Here is a 21002-nt window from a genome sequence, read left to right on the forward strand (position 1 = left end):
CTTTTCTAACCTCTGGATTCACGTGGTGGTGATGAAATGCCTTGTGCTACCATTTTACTACAGTAAATTTGTTATCACTAGTTAATATACATTTGCCATTTACGAAGGAGTCGGAGTCGTAGTGTAGAAAAATAGAGGAGTCGGAGTCGAAGGTCTGGCGTACCGATTCCACAGCCCTGCTGGAACCTACACTGATGTCATTTCAGTGCACTGCCAAGTGAATATTTTTTTTAGCTTCCAAGGTTTTAAGATATTAACTGCTTTAGTCTGATTACTGTTTCATGCTACTTGTCTCAAACTGTTGCTTTTCAGTTGTGACTATATAGTTTATTTTGAAATTTTGTAAACTGTTCTGGGAACATGTTTGAAGGGTAGGGTAAAAATACCCGCAATAAATCAATAAATACACAAGAGTATGCCTGTGTTCTACCTGCAAAATATTGGAAGGGGACGCCCTTCCACTTAATTAACCAACGGAACTTCATGCAAATAAAAATAAAAGCCTCGTCTTCCTCTGCCTCGATTTCCGTCCCCGTTCTCCCCTGTGTTGTATTTTAGATTGCAAGCCCTTTGGGGACAGGGCTGATGGAGTCACTTTAGGGTTGTAAGCCGGTATTTTAGACTGTAAGGCCCACGCACGTGGATGGTGAAATCATCATAAAAAAATCACGGGTTATGGGAGGGGAGGAGCCTCGGAATCTTATCCACTGGAGGCTGAGCTAAACAGGACCCCCTTTCCTGAAGCCCCGAGGAAGTTCACGGGCGGAGCAGGGTGGATTGTAAGGCTGGGTGGGGTTTGGGTGGGTTGGAGAAGACGCCCCGTTCTCCTCACCTGTCCGAGGCTGCTGCTGAGTTCGCTGTCCGAAGGGCGTTCTAGCCTGGAGGACGAGGAGGTGTTCCTCCTTTTCTCGGCGAAGGAGGGAACTTGGAGGCTCGGCGATGCCTCGGACCGGGCTGCGGAAGCCATGGCTCGGAATGGTCCTGGCTGTCTTGAATTCAAGCTTCAGCCGCAGCCACGGTGCCGAGCACCACTTCCACCCAGCTGGCAGGAGAGCAGACAACACAAGCTGGGCGCGGTTGCCATGGCAGCGGGAGAAGCCATCTACCTCTGGGCGCCCTGAGGGGAGGGGAAGAGGAGGGAGATTAACTCCCAGCCAAGGGTGCGGGAGAGGGAACGAGGGAAGCCGCGCCGTTGGGAGCAGGAGCACTCTCCGAGCAGCCTCGTTCGAGCCTGCCACCGCCCCCTGAGGCAAGAAAGCAGCCGCTGCCCGTAAGCACTTTTCCTGTTCCTTTCCATCTCATATTTTCCTCCAGAAATATTCGCCCTACCTCACACCGACACACTATACTAATGCCGCCTTTGTGTTGTGGAGATATCCTTACTGAAAGAAGACGTTATGGGCCGTCTTTCTCATAGTTCCTCCAGAATCCCATCCAAGAGGAAGTGCTTCCCTTCCATCTATGCAGAAATGGCGGCAACATTTAACTTAAAAACTTATCCGCCGCTGCCCGACGGCCTCCCTTTTGTCCCTGAGATGCCTTTCAAAGCGTTCCAGAGTTTAAAAAGTGAGGCAGGATCGTCTAGGTCTACGTGTGCTGAGCAGCAGGTCTCGGTAGCGCTAGCCTGCATATGGAAGGTCTCTTAAAGAGTGTCGGAGCATATGCAGAGGCTCCTTCCTAGCTGAAGGCCTTCTGCAAGGATCGTTTTCTCTATTCCAGGGTCCCTGCGATTATGAAGCGGAAGGCTGTTGACTTCTCAGACAGCTGATAATTGGGTCTCATCATGGAACGAGGCAGCACCTGGTTATTTATTTATTATAGTATTTTTATTGCCAACAAGAGGGTGATTTTCTGTCTCTGTCACCAAAATAAATTGACTAGCTTTGGGTACTTTGCCTTTAGATGAGACGCCATTTTCTGCTCTGTCTCAGGCAGCAACGTTTCTTGAGCCAGTCCTGGATGTGAGACTAGTGATAACACAAAGCAAGGATTCCTACCCTAGGCAAGTCCTGTCCAATCAGGTACTTGGTCCAATGTTGAGGAAAGGAGAACTAGGAGCCACGTGCCCTATACAAGCTTGGGAGAGGCTGGGCCTCATTTAGCTCTGAACTATTCCTACTGGTTGGCCACTGGGATCACAGGTGGATGGGCAGGCACCTCACCTGGGTCTAACACCAATCAACTCCAGAGGGTGTTCCCCAAGGGTTTGTTAGGCTCTGTTAGGAGTGTTCAGCTATAACCCCATTTTGGTTCAAGTGGAATCAAGGAGGTGCAAGGACCTGGAGCATTCTGGATTATAATTCCCACCCCACACCCCCTGTTGCCTTGCTGGTTATACATTCCTGAGGTACTGTGAAAGGGGCAGCACAAGGCCATACTGTGAGCAAGAAAAATAACCAAGAGAAACTGAAATAAATGTTATCTTCCTTGGCAGACTTCCCTCAAGCCCAGAAGAACTATCCCATTGTTCAAAGAAAGCATTAAAAGAAATCACCGAGTGTTCTCAGTGTCAGCTAGAAAGACGCACCCACACACATGAAATCACCTCATACCCAGACCCCTCCTTTTTCAGGGTAGTTGGAAGAGAAAAAGTGTCTTTAAAAAGCAAGGCTTAAGACCTAGAGGGGGAGTAATGGCGATCTGAGCTCCAACATGTGTAACTATGCTCTCAAAGAACTCAACGCGGGACTGCAGGGACAGAACAGGCAGGAATTCTGTGTCTTGGCACAAGCCTTGAGGCAAACAGATTCCTTCCTGCTTTTGGGCCAGAGCTCATTCACATCACTTCAGCTGTATTCCACTGCCCACTCCTGGGCCTAGGATAGGTAATCTCTCCTATCTGTCACTCCTTATAGTAACAGGGTATTTTGATCTCTTTAGTTTAGTCATGAATGGGTTAGGATATTAATGATTAATGCTGCCATGCACCCAGTAATTTTGTAATGCTATTCTTCTCTTTTCTCTCAATAGAAGAAAGCTCTGCTTTAGTCTGGTTTGGACCTGCATTTCTTGGGTTATACATGCACCATTTAGGCACATTTCAGGGCAAAGTGCTTGTTTTATCCCAAGCAAAAGATCCCCCTCCTCTCAAGGAGGTGTGTTTCATGGGACATGTGGGTGGCAGGTTCACACACTCAAGTTCCCAAGGACACATGTCGTAACAGCTCCCAACTGCTTGCTGGACTGACAGCATTCCCTCAGTGTGAGCTGACAGAATGGAAGCAGGTCCTTGCCCTACTGCCATGCCAACCCCACTTGCTTCCTCTAATCAATACAGTTGTGGCCTGTTTTCATCAATGTCAGCCAGTTGTCTGCTTTATTCCCATGGTGAAGTGGGGAACACATCATGCGCCTGCCACACAAAGCCTTTGATCTCTTCTAAATCTGCTCAGTATGTTTATTTAGAATAACTGTGTAAGTGCCAAACTTCCTCAGACTTCCTTACATGTAAGTGAACTGCATATTTGAATTCTCATTTTAAAATACCATATCTGAATGAGGTCTAAGCCTTCCTGACTTTCTAGTTTTCTAGGTGGGGGAAGCATACTTCCATCTACTTTTAGAAGTGGTACAGTCCAAAGAGTTGTAACACATTACTAAAATGATAAATATATTTCACCTACATATAAAACCATAATGACTGTAAAAGCTCTTTGCACATTTTCAACTTAAAAGTTCTATCAAAATCAGTGCCAAGTACTGTGTGAATGATGACCATACCAGGCTGTGATCTCAAAGCATACTGAGAAGTAAAGGGCAAGTTTCTATATGGATGGGTGAATAGACACACAAACACATCTAATTTAATCTGTTTTCAGTAACTCGATTAGGGCTGCTTTTATAGATCATTGCACACTGAACTCCTATAAACCGATGTTCCACAAATGAAATAAGTTTATTCAGGTTGATACTTGTACAAGAATGTTAACAATTGAAAATTTGCACCCATCTCTGGATCAACATTGTTACAGCCAAGTAGACAATAAACTTACAATAAAATTCAGTAGACTCTAAATGCAAAAATTATTAAGCTGTACTATCGGCTATAGTTAACACGTAACGGTGTGAAATTAAAAATACAGAAATAATGAAATCATTTGACACATTTTTAAGTACAGTAAAAAAACCCACCACCAAACTTTACAATTATGGAAAACAAAAGTTGTTAATGTCATTTTAAAGTGATTTTACTGCATAGAAATTCTTTTTTCAATAGCACATATTAATTAAATGAAGCAGTGCTACAGTATTATGGTGCATTGTAATGAAAGAAATAAAAGTTATATTTATTTTCAGAAGAAATTAGTAAGATTAATATTGTTTTCAAAAAAAATATAGACCAAAAAATATTGATCAACAATCCATATTTAAGCTCTTAAATAATTTATTGTATGGCTTATAACCCAATCCAAAAATCTTACATTGGCACAGGTTCCAATGAAAACATTGGGAGACACTTTCATATTATGGCCCAGTTCAGAAATAATGATCTTGGTCCAATAAGCCAAGGTTTATTGTACTGAAAAAGAGTGTTGTGAATGTGTGTTTTCTCTTCTTTTGTGTATCATAATGGAAAACCTCCAAGGTTTAACAAGCCCTGGAAATTCCCTTTATGGTATGTGAGAGAAGCAAGGAGGGAAGGAAGGGAGCACACAAGCACAATAATTGTTTTCAGTACAATAAACAATGGATTATTTGGACAAACTGTTACTGAGCCACTGCCTTAATGATCTGCATATGGCTATGGCATATACATTTAGACAACAAAGAATGAATATGGCAAAAAGCTTGATCTGAACATTTCAGTAAGTAGCTTCATTTGAACTACGTAAGGTGGTTTGGGCCAATAAACCTTTTAAGCATCAAATTGTAGCTTTATGCACAACACTATTTCATAATAAGTATAGATTGCAGGATCTGAGCCACAGTGAATTTAATAACCTGGATTGTAATCCTGCATCTACTTGCATGCTTGTAGGGCTTGGCATGAAAAGAACCTGCATGCATTCAAGTGGTTGAAAATTACTCCATGAATAGCCAAATGAATCAACATGTGACATAACCATATACGCATCATAAATATTTCAACAGTGCTCTTTATGATTTTATCCAAAAATACAATTTTAGTAATATACTGTACCTATTTTGAATCATTTTTAAAATAAAAGAATCTCTCTATACTATTATATAAAACCTTTTGAAAAATAATTCAAGACATTTTCCTTAATATATTTTTGTTGTCTTGATTTAATATAACATAGCCTTTAAATTTATACCTATATGCTAAATACCAGCTCTGATCCAGAGCTCTAAACTTGCAGTGCTGTTATCTTGTATATGAAGGAAATACTTCATGCACAAGGGCATACACACACACAAGTGTGCACACACACAGAGAGACCTTCTTAGCTTATAGATTAAGAACCACCCCTGGGAAGCCTCTGCATATACGGGAATGAGAATCTGAGTACATGAAGGTAGATTCTGGCCATAGATAGTCTTACTCTTAAGAATGTTGTTTTTGAGCAAGGATAGGCAACCTGCAGCCCTAAGACTGCACACAGCTCTCAGCCTAACTTTAAAAGCCTCTGCAAGTTATTTCATACCCCTGCATTGGGGCTGGTAGGGCAAAAGGCATGGAGGTCAACCATAGGTGGAGCCAGAGCCAATACTGGTGGAACCAGGGCCAATGATTGGCAAAGCCAACTAATGCTGGTTTTGTCCTGATGCTCCTCCCTGCTGAGTTCTACAAAGGGCAAAACTAAGACTAAGGAAAAACAAGAGGACAGGCAGTGCTAACCCCTGTGCTGGTTGTAAAAAGGCAAGTAGGTGAGGGATGGCTTGAGGGCAGTCTGAAATTGGTGGGGTACTGCACCATTTGCCCTAATGGATCAGCCTCCACTGCTTGCTGGGCAGGGAGGAAGAGGGAAAAACAGAAAAAGGGGTGTTGGAAAGACAGAAAAGGGGATGACAGAGAAGAGGGGTCCTACCCATTTTTTGGCTCAGTTCATGTCCATATGTGGCATATAGCTCAGACAGAAACTAGACAGCACCTTTCCTGATTTATGTGTATCCAGTTCTCAGGTACACTGGGAGCAACCAAGCCCTGGCAATCCCCATCCTGCTGGAGGGATCTTTGCAGCATAAATCCAGACTGATTTCATGTGAATCCTTTTAGTGTCAACACATTATTCACTCAAAGGCTATAATCTTTATACCAGGGATGGGGGTACCTAGTGGCCCTCCAGATGTCCCTGGACTCCAATTCCTGTCAGTCCTAGCCAACATGGTCAATGGTCAGGTATGATGGTAGTTGTAGTCCAATGATTTCTAATTTTTCAGTTTATTTTATATATTTGAATAAAACTGACAAAGCTCTCAACAAGTAAAGATGTGTATATGAGACATATTATGATTATATAGGCACAAGGGTAAAATAGTTCTATCCTTATAAAGTCTGGCCTGAATATTCTCATCATTATAACATCAAGACATTTTACCCAGCCATCTGAAATTTGGCACAGAAAATCTACATGGTGAATGCTAGAAACTGGTCAAAGTTTAGAAAAGAATCTGATATGAAATTGCTGGGAGGATACAACAGCTAAGATTTCCCCTTAAAATTGTATTTTTTATTATTTGTGACAATTTTTTGTATATCCAAAACATACCGTCCAGTTTCTCTTGTTGCCAGTTTGGTTTTGTTGACAAATTCAAGGAAGCTGTCAGAATCTTGCTCTCCTGGTTTGGTAAAATATTCTTTATGTATTCATAAAAATACGAGGTTTTAAAAATTTCCATTTAAAATCAAATATAAAGGATAATTAGCATACAATTGATTATCAAGCATAGTGTCTTATAGAACTGCATTGATCAAGTACCATTCTGACTGCATGTTTGAATGCTCACCTCCACTGAAAATGTCTCTCCCTAAATATATTGAGAACAGCAAATCTTGGGGGTGGGTTTTAGGAAAACTTTCTCCTTTAGATGCTTTTTTGAAAAATACAGGAAGTATTTTCAGTAAAATGAGTAACTTGAATCATTTGAAGAACAAAGCAAATGCAAGTATGCACATATCACTGTAAATCATATATGCAATGCTTTACTTCATAGGCTCTCCACCAGTATTTATTTGCAGGTGCCTAATCCTAGACACACACCCACTCTCTCTTAAAAACAACAAAACCCTTAAACTGTATTAGTATAAACTTGTAGCCTGTAGCTTAAACACCTGGTGAAGTAAGATCACATTGGTATTTATTCTTGCAGGTCATACTAACATTAACAAATTACAGAGCAATCCAAGTGCCAGGAAGCCAGTGGAGGGGGAGCCGGTGGAGGAGGAGCCAGCAGAAAGCTTCATGGGATCCTCCTCCTGCTCAGGAGCTGCCAGTCAGGCTGAATGTGGGCTCCATTGGGTAACATTTTTAGCAACCTGGAACTTAAGCTTCAGGGTGGAATTTCAGATGTAAGGGATCATCAATTCTTATCAGTGTGTTAAAAATCTAACAATATTTACATTTCATTTTAGCACATTCACTGCAAAAGCTGATTTTGTTTTTGCAACTACAGGCAAGCAAAATATTATTTGTGCAATGTAATGCACATTAAAAAAGTATTAAGTCAAGAAAAAATTATGAGTAGCCAATGGACCCCAATACATACCACACAAAAATAGTGATTTTTTCAATAATACTAAGCTGTTAAAAGATTAGAATCTTTCTAAGTTTAGTGTTCAAAAAGCCTTAATCCAGACAGGTGGATGTAAGAAGGCATTGTATATGACAGAGATAGCCAATGTGGTGCCCTCCAGATGTTGCTAGACGACATATTCTATCACCCTGACCATTGGCCATGCTGGATGGAGATGATGGGAGTTGAAGTTCCACAACATCTAGAAGGGCACCATGTTGGCTACCTCTGGCATATAACTACTGTGGACAAAGAGAAACCACTTGCAGTAATACTGTAAGTGATGACGGATGTGCATTCTTCTTTGCAGCAAGACACATCTTAATTAAGAATGTTGAGAGCTGCAGAGTTCTATTCAAATGCACATATGCTTCAGTGGGTCTGCAACCAGAGACACACATCTCAACTGATTAGCCATGCACAGTGGCATCCAGTGACACCTATGTACATGGAAGGCTTGTGATATGTTCCCTTTTTGTCTATTTCTAGCAGCATATAGTGTGGCTTTATGTGTGGGAAACAGGTATTCCATATTCGTAATGCCCCTACTGCAGGTGTGTTAACTAATCTACTGAAAATCTATTAGTCTCAACTTTGGGTCACAAACAGCATTCTGAAGGCCTGGATTTAATACTAGAAAGATTGTGTAACATTCCTGCAGACAATAATGATGTCTGTAAAAGCTGGATTAAAAGCTGGGCTTGTGATAAATTGTACAAAATAGTATTTAATGCATACTGGATACACTCCAGAAAAGATCAAGGCTGCGTAAATCCTACTGGAAACAATGGAATGAAAGTCTTTCTTAAATAATGGATGTGGGTAAGGAGAGCTGAACTCTCCACCTGTAGCATTTCCCTCCCAATTGTTTTTCTCCCAGCTGAGCTCACTTCCACTTCTCAGTGCAGGAGAAAAGTGCTGAGGAGAGGGGAATAAACTGCAGGGAGGTAAGCCATGGGCAGAAAAAGCTTTTTCTCCCATCTGTGCATGTCTCTTTTCTTAAAAATAAAAAAATACAGACTCCCCCTACTTTATATGCGATTGACCCAGTAGCAGTTTAGTAAACTAGCCTGCCACCACACTGCCTAGTTTGGTCCACAAGCGTGCCTTACTTTTATTTCATTGCCCATGAGTTTCTATGCTACCTTATGTAGTCTTCTATCTAGCAGAAACCAGTGGTATTTTAAGACAGTATAACTGTGCACAGTTATAAATCACTATAAGGTTTGATCTTGCAGTTTCAAAACACAACTCAACATGGAACAGAAGGGTAAAGACTATGGCTGCCTTATTCAAAACTGGAAAACAACCATATACTTCCTGATACAGCAGGCAACAAGGCAGCTGCAGCTTCTGTGGCCCATTTCCTCTAGCCCTGTCATTAATGGTCAGGGCTGGCTCCAGGTGAAAGGTGTCCTAGAAAAACGGTCTTCTGGTGGGCCTCTTCCTCTGTCAGTTTCACCTTATTATCTATGGTGGCAGTGCTTCCAATGGTGTCTTTGGAAACAATGGAGCTAATGTTTGCTGCTCACAGAGTCCCATGGACTTGTAAATGTGGGTGAGGGAAGCTAAACTTTCCCTTGTAGCCTTTTCCCCACTGACACCCTGGGCTCCTTTGGGAGGAAGAACAGGATATAAATGTTGTTGTTGTTAATAATAACAATAACAATTGTGCCAGCTTGCCAGCCTTATCCTGGCCTGTAGTTAAAATGGCTGAACACCAAAGCCTTGTGGGGATTTTTTCCCCTTGACATCTTTTTGGTTAACTTGCTAGCAAGCAGTTAAACATTTGGTTCTCCCCCATCACTGTGACTTGGTGATTTTACAACACAGCTGTATCAGCTTACAGTTAGCTTCGCACCTTCTTATCAGCAGAAGGGGCCTGGCTCTGTCAAGGCCGTAAAACTCCTTGAGTTTGTTATGGGAAACCAAGAGGAGGTGCCAGGTGCTGTGGGAACATAGTTTTTTCATCCCTTTGATGAAAATGTCAATTGGTTAATTGTCTCCGGCTGGGCAGAATATTTCTTCCATAAGAAGATGCTCAGAACTTTGGGTTAGGGTTCCCACTCCAGAGCACCACCTTGTCTCTTTGGTGATGGGTCTGTTGTGGCTCCATTTCCAACCTGACTTGTAATTCCCTGAGAGGAGAAGGCTATCCATCTATAGATCCTATGGTATGTGAGTATAGCTTAGGCCAGAAAACTTTGTTATTTTGATTTGTGCCAAAAACTTATTTTACTGTTTTTTCTTACCAAACCTTGCCCGTTTGGGTGTATGGTAATAGGATTCAATTTGCTGCTAAAACTTACTTTGTGCACCTCTTTGTTATATGTAATACTTTATGGTTTTCTTATTTTTTTCTTTTTAATAAACTTTAATTACTTTAACCGTGTGTTCATTTCAGAGAGAGTGGTCAGTTCCTAAATTCAGTCCTTGCCATTCTACAACTACTGTGTAACAAGTAATGTTTTACCTGAGGCTTCAGAAGGGGCAAGGAGTGTACAAATACTCTTGTCCCAAGAAGCTCTGGTGTTTACCTGGTCTCTGGGATTCCCTTTGCCCCAGAGTAGCTATCCAGTTAGAAGGGTGGTGGCAGTTACTACCTTGCATGGTTGGTGTGAGTATGCACAACCTTGGCAAAGCAGGATTTGCTGGGATCAATTACCCAAGGCTGGGAATTGATTCCTGGGACAGTGAGAGCAGACGGGGAGGACTCCCAGCTTTCACTACAACAATAACAACAATGATGATGATTTAGCCACCAGTTTGTCCCAGAGAAATTCTAGTTTTGGCACAATTGGAAATTAAAAGGGTGGCTAGATCTAGGTGCTTGGTGCTCAGAGTGGAGGACCAGGATTTTTAGGGGAGCACAGGGCAAACTTTAGTGGTGGGTTCTGGGGTAGATGCCAGGTGCTGGCACCAGCCCTACCATCCCATCCCCAACTTGCTGTAACTGATGAGAGTGGCAGGCATGCCACACAGCAAGCAGAGGAGGGGATGGATGACTGGGCCAGGAAAGGAATGGGCAAAAGAAGCCATGGCTGCCTTATCTTTGGCAGCATTAGATTTAAATTAAAACTACTGTTCTCCAGCTTTGAATCTGGCATCCTAAGGTAAGGTAAAAGTTTATTACAGTCAAAGACCAGACAAAGCATCCTAAGGGAAGACAGCTGTAACAATTATAAACATGCAATCCTAAGCATGTTCACTCAGAAATAAACCCCACTGAATTCAATTGCATTTATCCTCTACACATATTTACTAAGCCTAAGTGTAGTAGAAGTGGTTCAAGCACACACGTTCTCTCTCCAGACAGAAAATCTTCAGAATGCAGACAGTATATGTTCAAACTGTTTACAGCACATAAAAATTTTATGTCTGCCTTCCCTGACACTGCCCATTTCCTGATAGTTTTAATACCAGGGGTTCCCAAACTGTGGTCCGTGAGCTACATTCAGGTGGTCAGCAGCATGTCTACATTAAATGTTCATATTGATTTTTATTGCTTCTTTTATTTCTTATATTGTATTTTATGGAATGCAAATTGTAATACTATAAAACACAATATAAGAAATAAAAGAAGCAATAAAAATACAATTAAAAGTCATATAGCATCTAGCACATTGCATTACAATTGCTACAACAAGCAGGAAAAAAATACCAAGAGCATCAGCAATTTTCAAGTGGTCCGTGGGGAAAACAGTCTGGGAACCACTGGCTTACACTATCATATATCACGTGCTGCCCTAATGTTTCAGTCTACAGTAAAGCTTCCATGAATTACAGAACTTTGAAAGCACAATGCTGACAGAAGCAATAGTGTCAATGAGGAATCACATGACTGTAACCCTTTCTGGTGAGGGATGTGAACCAGTTCCACTTCCATCTTCCATAAATTGTCTTCTTTCCCATCCTCTTCTTATCCGCCTCAATTTCCTGCTTACACATGGTAGAAGCAAAATTATCTTACCCAGGATTACTGCACAAGGCAAGACAAGTGCAAGAACAAAATTTGGTGGTGTGTAAAATCTGTAGTATTGTTCCTCAAAGGCTCTTTTCCACCCGTAAACTAACACATGGAAAGTACTTATGAGCAGAGCGACGTATCCAAGTGTAGACTTTGAAGGGAGGGGAAACAGGAAACAAATACAAATTAACACTCTGGAATCCTGATTAGCAGACATAGCTAATACGCTGTTAAAAAGGTCTGGCAAAACTGAATTATAAAACTGCTAGCACACATTTAATACTTCTTATCTGCCTGGCCTTCACACAAGTTGAATAAGGTTTAATTCAGGATGTGGCTACAGAGCTCAAAGAATATACAGCAGCAGCTTGCTTTCAGGTTTCTGAAATGTGTTGGTTTAATATACGATAGCTTCTCATTTACATTTTTTCCTAAGATAGCCCAACATGGCTACTCAGATGGGTTCTGAATTTTAAAATTTAGTCCTGCAGAGAACAACTGAAAAAGCAGCTCAGAATATGAAAAGGGGAATCTAGAATGCCCATTTGGCATTTAGGAAGAGCCAGAGGCATGAACCTTTGGCAGGATTAGCAGACAGTGCTGGACTGGGAGAAATGAAGGGATGAAAAAGACTACTTGCTTGAATCAGCAGGTATGTTGTATAGAAAAAGATCACAGTATCAGAAATATATTGAAAGATATATTTTATGCAGCATCACAACTGCCAGCTATACCTGGGATTTGCTGAGGCTCAATGTCCTCAGTGGAGATGTGTTGGTCTGTCATATCAGCATAGTGCAGTGGAGTTGTGGATAATATTCTAAAACTGCGTAAGGCCCAAAAAGAACTGCTTACAGCCAAATCTCAAACATATGTGGATGAAAAAAATATTGTTCAATATCAGGGAAATGTCTTTTGACCAAGCATTTCTTACGTTTGGAATTCTTGTGAAGTCAATTTACTGGAATGAAGAAATAAAAAATGCTACCTTATAGTGCAATCCTAAACACAGTGGTTGTTATATGCCTTCAAGTCGATTGCGACTTATGGTGACCCTATGAATCTTTTTTGGATATATTCATAGGGTTTTCATGGTAAGAGGTATTGAGAAGGGGTTTACCGTTGCCTTCCTCTAAGCCTATGGCACCCGGTATTCCCAGGCGGTCTCCCATCCAAGTACTAACCAGGCCAGACCCTGCTTAGCTTACAAGATCAGGCATGTTCATACAGCTGTAGCCTAAACACAGTTACTTGGAAGTAAACGTTCCACGGCTCCTTTCCTAGGTGTTAGCACTTAGGAAATTGTTGGTATTTCAGGAAACAACTGAGAGCCAACTTTGTCAGATGTCTACTTACTGAAATGCCTTGTGCTAGATTAGATTATCATGTACTTCTTTGCTACAATACACACCTGAATAAAACTGAATTCCCTCCAATTTAACGATCTGTTTACTGAAGGAATAGAAGTTACAGCCAACAGGGAAAGCAGCCCGAGGCTCATTATTCCAAAGGAGACATACATTTCAATTCGCCAGACTTCTTCCTCATTCCATGAATTTTCAACATTTGCATGGACCTGAAGAAAGAGGAGGGAATGGAGGTCTAGAATTTTTAGAGCATTAAACACATTTTCATAAGAGGAGTTTTCATTCATTCAGAAGATGTGATGGGCTTGAAGTGTGCCTAGTGAACTGTCAGGAAGCTGTGGGGTGGGGAGGGGAAGCTGAACAGGATTTCCAGCAACTGTGAGGGGGCTTCAGTACCTAAACAGACGTGTCCCTTCCTGCTATCAAGAGAAGAACTATGCAAAATAGAAAACAGATGCGGTCTGTTTACTTTGAATAATTTATGCAGATCTCAGAATTCATAATTCTGGGGCCTGGCAAACAACTTCTCAGAACAACATATGCTGCAGCTTTACTGAAGATAATCATAGGACTTTATCATTAATCTGGATAGAAGACCACAGGGAACCTCATATAAGATCCTGTCTTCATATTCCTCCCTCCCTTTCCTCTATTGCCTCCCTTGTATCGATTTCTAGGATGAACATCTTGGTGCAGGTATTCATAATCCTCTCATAATGTATAAAATGTCATGTACATAGATGCCATACACACAGATGGCATTAATTCAGTGTTTCTTGCTGCCATGCTTTGAAGCATAGAGAAACTCAGCCCTATATATTCTCCTACATGTATGCAATAATACCAGGGTACTCTTGAGTTACCTGACTCAAAAAAGGTGTTTTCCTTACCTGCTGGTAAGCCATATTTAGGAATAAGTACCGTTCCGACCTCCTCATGGGCAAGCATAGGCTGTAAACCACATGTACAGTTGCAAAGAAAAAACTAAGCAGTCCAAGCTGTTTTCTACACTGCAACCAGTTCTCTAACCAAGGTGGAAATCGTCTGTATTTAGTGCCAGAATAAAGTTGATAAGCAGCTGCCAGGAGCCCTGATAAAAACACTAGAGACAATAAAGTGATAGCAACAACTGGCAACGTCTTATTCACAATCTCAATAGGAATCTTGTAGAAATCACTCTGTTGGTTCCTTACATAAGGATGTATTACATCTCTGATGAATGAATAGATGAAGAAAAAGGTGGCCAGGCTGACAGCCACTACTACTGGTCCTTTCCACAGTGTGAACAACCGAAGAGGTAAATTTTCAATCTCCCTTGCAGACGATAAAGCACCCAGGTCAAGGGGAGTAAAGTTGAGCTGACGGGCAAGCTCAGTAACTTGATGGCGAGCTTGAACACTGTTACTGCATATGTAGACCTAAAAAACCAAACGTGAAATTGACTTATTATCTCCCAATTTAAAGATAAAATCAACAATTGCATGAAGTAAACCAGGGATTGCAACTTGGTGTCCTCCAGATTTGCTGGACTACAACTATCAGTCCCAGTCAGTATGGCTAACGGTCAGGGATGATGGGAGCTGGAGGCCAACATCTGGAAGGCATATTGGTTACTTCTGAACTAAATGGTCAAATAACATTACCTACCACCAGCAGATAAAAAGAACATGGATCCTGATAGACCATTTTATATACTTGAAGAATTTTAAATGCTTTCATTCATTGCTGTTACTGTTATAATTACAATATGATGTTTTTGACCCTACTTACGTCTCTAGTGACATAACTGACTCTTAAAGATTCTATAATCATGAAACTGGGGAATTCTCTTCCTCACTGTGTGGAAAATTGAAGCATTCTCTAGAAGCAGCTTGTTCTGGTCAAATGGTGTCTGGAAGACTGATGGAAGTACTGTATTCTATAACAGCTGACTGAACAAACTATTTCAAAATCTGATCTTCCATTTCCCCATGTTTTGGATAAGTATTCTAGGCTTGTGAGCTCTTACTGCAGTGTCCAAATGCTATAGAACTGTTGATTTTGCTTTAGAAAGAAAGCGGGCTGAGGCTGATCTTGTTCCAAGACCCTGGAAAGCTAAAGCACAATCCCATACAAAGTAAATGAGTCAGTACTACAAGACCTGCCCTGCTTGTTTCCAAATATAAGGGAAAACATAAAAGAGGTTATTCAGAGACTTGCTATGGAGTGTCACAAGTATGCAGATGCCACCCATCTTTATCTCTTTTTTTCCCATCAGATGCAGATGAGCCTGTAGATGCTCTGTATCCGTACTTGGGTGCAGTAAAGATGGGGGGAATAAACCAGGACTTAGCCAGATAAGACAGAGATACTGTTGATGGGTGGCTTGTCGAACTGGGTGACTGGTGTTCAACCCATTATTGAAATCAGGTTTGCTGTTTGGGTGTGTTTATTGATCCAGAGCTATCATTAGAGGCTTAAGTGGCCTCTGTGGCTTGAAGCACCTTAGTGCTTTGGCTGATATGCCAGAGGCAACCATACTTGGATGGGGATACCTGGGCCACAGTTATCCATGCCTCCCATTTATTGAAATGCACTGTACATGGAGCTACCTTTAAAAACTGTCCAGAAACTGCAGCTGGTTCAAAATAAGGTTGCAAGATTGTTAACTGGACTGATCAATTTGATCATACTATCCTAGTGCCTTGGCAGCTGTTCTGGCTACTAGTCCATATTCGGTCCCAGTTTAAACTGCTGGTCTTTACCTTTAAAGGCCTGAATGGCTTATGACCACCTTCTACCATAAATACTTGCCAAAACCTTGACTTTCTCTTCAGATGCTGTGCTCTTTGTGACCCTTCCAAGTGAAGTAAGGTGTGTGGCCACTAGGGCCTTCCTGGCAGTCGCACCCCAGCTGTGGAACAGCCTCTCTAGAGAGGCTCACCTGGCACCTTCTTTATGGAATTTTGGAGCCAGGCAAAGACCTTTTTGTTTTCTCTGGCTTTTTGAATATGTGATCTTAAAATCTGGTTTAAATGTATGGAATTTTTAATGCTGCAATTGTTTTTATAATATTTTTAATATTGTATTTTATCATTTTTGCTTTGTGAGCCACCCAGAGAACTTTCTTATTGGACAACCAATACAGTAGCAGTAGAGTAGTAGTAGTAGTAGTAGCATATATGTGCATGTATCCTATTGATTATAATTGTTTTTATATATGCAATTTTTATTGTTGTTATATAAATCTATGGTGCAACTGCGTTTGGAATATTGTGTACAGTTCTGGTCACCTCACCTCAAAAAGGATATTGTAGAATTGGAAAAGGTTCAGAAGACCAAAATGATCAAGAGGATGGAGTGACTCCCCTATAAGGAAAGGCTGCAGCATTTGGAGCTTTTTAGTTTAGAGAAAAGACAAATAAGAGGAGACAGAATAGAAGTGTATAAAATAATGCATGGCATGAAGGAAGTGGATACAGGAAAAATTTTTTATCCTGTCTCTTAAAACACTAGAACTCGTGGACATCACCGCAGGAGGGGAGAATGCTCTTGTGCTCAGGTCCTGCTTGCAGGCTTCCCGTGTCTGGTTAGCCACTGTGAGAATAGGACGTTGAACTAGATGGAGCACTGACCTGATCTAGCAGTAAAGAAGGCCTGGTTTTAACCTAGCTAAAACGGCATTACCATGGGGAATTGTGGATAACATCTTGCATGGATTTTTGGGTAACTTCAGTGCTGGGAAAATTAGTGTGTGGGAAAATTAGCTGAGGCTGAGCTTATTAACACGTGAGTGAAGATTCAGTAATAGGCAAAAAAATCTTGCGGTTTAAGAATGTACCTATAGCCAACAGATATCATTCCTTTTCAGGGTTTCCCCCACCTTTTTATTCTACAGCAGGCACATGCAGCCTCCCACCCAGATTTAAACCAGAGCTGTCCCTGGCCACATCCACACCAGACCTTTAGACAGTCATGGCTTCTCCCAAAGAATCCTGGGAAGTGTAGTTAGTGAAGGGTGCTGAGAGTTGCTAGGAGACACCCTGTTCCCTTCACAGAGCTTCAATCAGAGCAGCTGACTGTTAAACTACCCTAGCCACTGGAGCTCTGTCAGGGGAATGGGAGTCTTCTCTCAGCACCCTTCATAAACCACACTTCCCAGGATTCTTTGGGAGATGCCATGAATGTCTAAAGTGAAATAAAGGTCTGGTGTGGGTGTGGTCCCGATTAGGCAAGCCCAGTAGCTGTGAGTCTGGCTGTTAGAACACTGACAGTTGGTTCTTACTGAGCATTCCCAACGTTATCACTGAGTTCAATACAAAATTTCTTAAATTAATTAAAAATCAGCCAGGCATTTTTTAAACTTTTAAACTGCAGAAGATAAAGGTCAGAGTGTGGTGCAAGGTCAGTAATAGGATTACAGGTACTCTGTGAACATGGCTGATTTTTAATTAATTTCAACAGATTATGAGAACTCTGACAGAAAAAAGTCCAAAAGGGGTCTGCTTTCTCTCTCTCTTTTTACACTTTGAACTCTTAATTCTCTCTGTTTTGTGTATCCCCATGAAAATTTAGAGGGTTGTTAAGTAAGCATTTCTGAGTTCAGGACTATAAGTTTTGTAAGGTTTTGTTTTGAAATGAGTTTATGGGAAGCATCAGAATGGCATGGGGGTATTTTCAATTTAACATTGCAGAATGCGAAAAATCCATGCTGACTGTAATATACAGCCACTCCCGTGTTATCAGCTCTAGGTTGGCACCTCAAAGTCACTGGCCTGGGAGGGCTATGAAACTGCACATTAGCCAGAGCGGAAAGATCCTGGAATATTCCATCATCAGGAAGCCCTCTGGCTGGCCAGCTAGCCTTTTTGCCACTGCTACGCTTTTTCTTATAAAAGTAGCCTCTTCCCTCAGTTAGTTGTCCCAGAACTCTGATCTGCCCTGACATTACATCTGCCAGGATGTGAATCCTGTGGGATCAGGCTCCCTGCTTTCCTATGCGTTGCATGTATGTTAGTGCTAGGTTAACCAGTTTTGTTGTTTTAAGACCTGTGATTTGAAATATCACTATTTTGCATGAATGGTTGGTTTTTGGCTTAAAGGAACAGTTATGCTGCTCTTTCATATGCACTTATTTAAAGTTACCACATATTTATTCAGTGTGTGTTCATTGGAGAATGGTGTAGCTCTAAATCCAGCACCTAGACTGTGACACTACAAGCTTCTGAGATTTGAGGTTCTGGCCTGAGGCTCCAGAAGCAGTGAGCATGGTTCTTGGCTCTTGCTTCTTAGAATCTTTGGCACTTTGGATTTCCCTTTGGTCCAAAATGTCAGATGAGAATAAGGGGTGGTGGCAGTCTCCCTTCCTTGCAGAGTTGGTGTTTCACTCTTTGTCAGCCCTGGCAAGGGAGGCACTGTGGGTGTGTTACTGGGTGCTTGGCTTCTCTGGGTTGAGGGAATCTGAGTAGCTCGTGACACTTATATTTTTATATATGTTTGTATTATATTGCAATTCAGAAATGAAATCAGTCACCACCATCATTATCATCATTTTATCTTTGTGAGCTACCTAGTAGTAGAGTGAATAACAATCTCATGAGATGCTCTTCCTTAATTTCAGCTCAGCAATGCTGAAGTCTGCTGCTCTAGCACACTGAGCAATGTTTCTTCCTAATGCTGGAACAAATACTGAGATGGCAAGATGGTCATAACTACTCCAACCATTATTCCTATTTTCTTAGATGCTCAAATGCACAGCTTACCTGTCTGCTAGCATCTTTTGGTCCTAACTGCAGAGCCCAGGCTGAAATAACATTGAATCCTTTGACAACGAAAGAATCTGGGAAAAGTGATGCCAAGTATTCTGCATTAGATTCTGGATACTGGTTGATTCTCATGTTGTTGCTGACATCTACAAGGATTTTACCAACAAGCAGATGTTTGAGGTCCCACAAAGCAGCATAGTGTTCTCGATGTATAGCAACAAAAATTAAATTTGCTTTTGCTACAGCATCTTCATGATGAGTGACATCGACCACATGTGGAAAGAACTCAGCAGCAAATTTAGGATTTCTGCTTCCTATGACCACACGGTACCCACACCTAATAAGCCTAATGGTCAGTGATTTCGCAAAATCTCCACTTCCAATTATGCCTATTGTGATCTTACTGGTGTCCTTGATACCATTTACACCATTGGGCAAGAAAGTTTCATTTAATGATTTAGGGCTTCCCATCATAGAAATTGATTCCATATCTCAACAGGCTGAGATTAGAAGGTGATTTTCTAAAAAAGAAAACAGACAGAAATCACACATGGTTAATATTAGACCATTAACACATCCTGCATATTTGAAGCAAAATCCTTTATACATTCACACATTTCTCTACAAGCCAGGCAATTTTTATCTGGGTACCAAAAGAAATGAAAGAGAGAAAAAAAACTATTACATACTATAGTTTGGATTCTAAGCCATAAGTGGACTTCTGCTTATGGAATGTGGTTTTCCCATCTCCCCCTTCCCATTATGCCCCTCCTCATATCCTCTAATAGTCCACTGCTGGGGAACTTTCTAGAACAGAATGGAATGTGGCAGAAGTGGCTGCAGCAGGAAGGGGGGAATCTCCCTCCCACACAAGCAGAAGTGTTGTTGAATCAGCAGAAATCACCTTTGGCCCTAACTAGGGATGTGCTAGAATTCTGTCCAGTTTGGATTTGGTACACAATTTCCCATTAATTTGCTTATTATTTGTTGTTGCAGTTCGGATTTTTATGTAGCGATTTCTGCAGCTTTTTCAAAAATAGATTTTTTCTAAAAATCCCACCTCTAAAATAGCGATACTAAGAAAGATGATTTTATCAATATTTCCTTTCATTTATTGATAATTTCATTTTTCAGTATTTCCTTTAAAATATTGATATTTCCTTTAAAAACATCAAATTTCCTTTAAAAATATCAATATTAATATCAATATTTTTTGCAAGGGAAAAATGTATCAGTAAAAGCAGCAGCTAGCAGACAAAGAATTGACTTGGACTGATATCAGCCTTTTAGCTTGACAGAATTATTTTGAACTGGCATCAGCCAACGGATGCCATTCCTAGTCCTAACCTTACATCTACAGGGATGTGGGAACCTTCTTCAGCCTGTTTGACCTTCTAGGGGTTGCATGCCAGTGGTGAACAAGACCAGAAGCAAAAGTGTGCAGTTGGCTAGTTTCTACACATACTCATAACACCTCTCTCTGTCCTTCATCCTGACAAGCAAGTTGCATTATGAAGGTTCAAGGACACATTTCAGTGAGGTAAAACACTTTGGGTGTGAAGCAGGGCCAGTGAGGGGTGTGGCCTGGGAAAAGTTCTAAGGGCCATATACAGAGGCCTGGAGGGCTGCATTGGGCCCTGGGCCTGAGGTTCCCCACTCCCAGTCTACACAGAGAAAAAAACCCAAATGAATAGGAAAAGAATTCAATCAACATCAATCAGAGAGCAAATACATTTTTTAAAAGATGCTTGGTATAATCAGTAAAAATTTAAATATATACGACCTGAGAGAAATTTCCCATAGAATTCTTGAGCATGTACACATTTATGTCTTCATTGGAAAGCTGAGATTCTACAGGCACATACTGGTCTTCCGAAGTGTCACCTACCGTTGCAAATTCTGTTAATCTTTGTCTACTACAACAGGTGAAGAATTCAGTCACTACCTCTAATCTTTATTTCCTTTTTTGTAACATAAAAATGATAACCATGTGAGTGACAGCAATACTGTAGTCATAAAAAAGCTATGGACTGCAAATAAAATGTATACACCAATAGCCTACCAGGACTTATCCTCATGAATATGCTTATTGTGTTGCAAGATGACACCTTGATCTTAACTGTGTTTACTTAGAGGCAAGGGTATTTGCTTACAATAGAAATAATTTGTAATTAGGATTGCAGTATAAGGCAATGTTCCATTCTGATGCTCAAGGCTACCCAGAGCATT

At 41.1% G+C, this 21002-nt stretch overlaps 2 protein-coding genes and 1 long non-coding RNA gene across 4 annotated transcripts in view; 1 reads left to right on the forward strand and 2 right to left on the reverse strand.

Moving 5' to 3' along the window:
• The window catches only part of CFAP69 (cilia and flagella associated protein 69), a 60886-nt gene extending 58852 nt beyond the window's left edge, over window positions 1-2034 (reverse strand). The window contains exons 1-2 of one of the 2 annotated variants that reach the window (XM_061586867.1): window positions 1384-2034; window positions 833-1117 (exon numbers count right to left, since the gene is read on the reverse strand). In XM_061586867.1, the coding sequence (XP_061442851.1) occupies window positions 833-967 (135 nt within the window). In that variant the 5' untranslated portion in view covers window positions 968-1117; window positions 1384-2034. Of the gene's footprint in view, window positions 1-832 lie in introns of both variants that reach the window. The other variant, XM_061586866.1, reaches the window with a different exon arrangement.
• LOC133365248 (uncharacterized) lies at window positions 546-1804 on the forward strand. The gene is made up of 2 exons (XR_009758145.1): window positions 546-1270; window positions 1720-1804. It is a non-coding gene; the product is annotated as an uncharacterized LOC133365248 (long non-coding RNA).
• Window positions 2035-3911: 1877 nt separating the features above from the next.
• Window positions 3912-21002, reverse strand: part of STEAP2 (STEAP2 metalloreductase) — a 32352-nt gene continuing 15261 nt past the window's right edge. Inside the window, exons 2-5 of the mRNA XM_061586336.1 lie at window positions 18771-19294; window positions 13920-14447; window positions 13074-13238; window positions 3912-11813 (exon numbers count right to left, since the gene is read on the reverse strand). Of these exons, the coding sequence (XP_061442320.1) occupies window positions 11529-11813; window positions 13074-13238; window positions 13920-14447; window positions 18771-19262 (1470 nt within the window). The 5' untranslated portion in view covers window positions 19263-19294 and the 3' untranslated portion in view covers window positions 3912-11528. The remainder of the gene's footprint in view (window positions 11814-13073; window positions 13239-13919; window positions 14448-18770; window positions 19295-21002) is intronic.

Source organism: Rhineura floridana, chromosome 10 (genome assembly GCF_030035675.1).
Source record: "Rhineura floridana isolate rRhiFlo1 chromosome 10, rRhiFlo1.hap2, whole genome shotgun sequence".
NCBI lineage: Eukaryota > Metazoa > Chordata > Lepidosauria > Squamata > Rhineuridae > Rhineura > Rhineura floridana.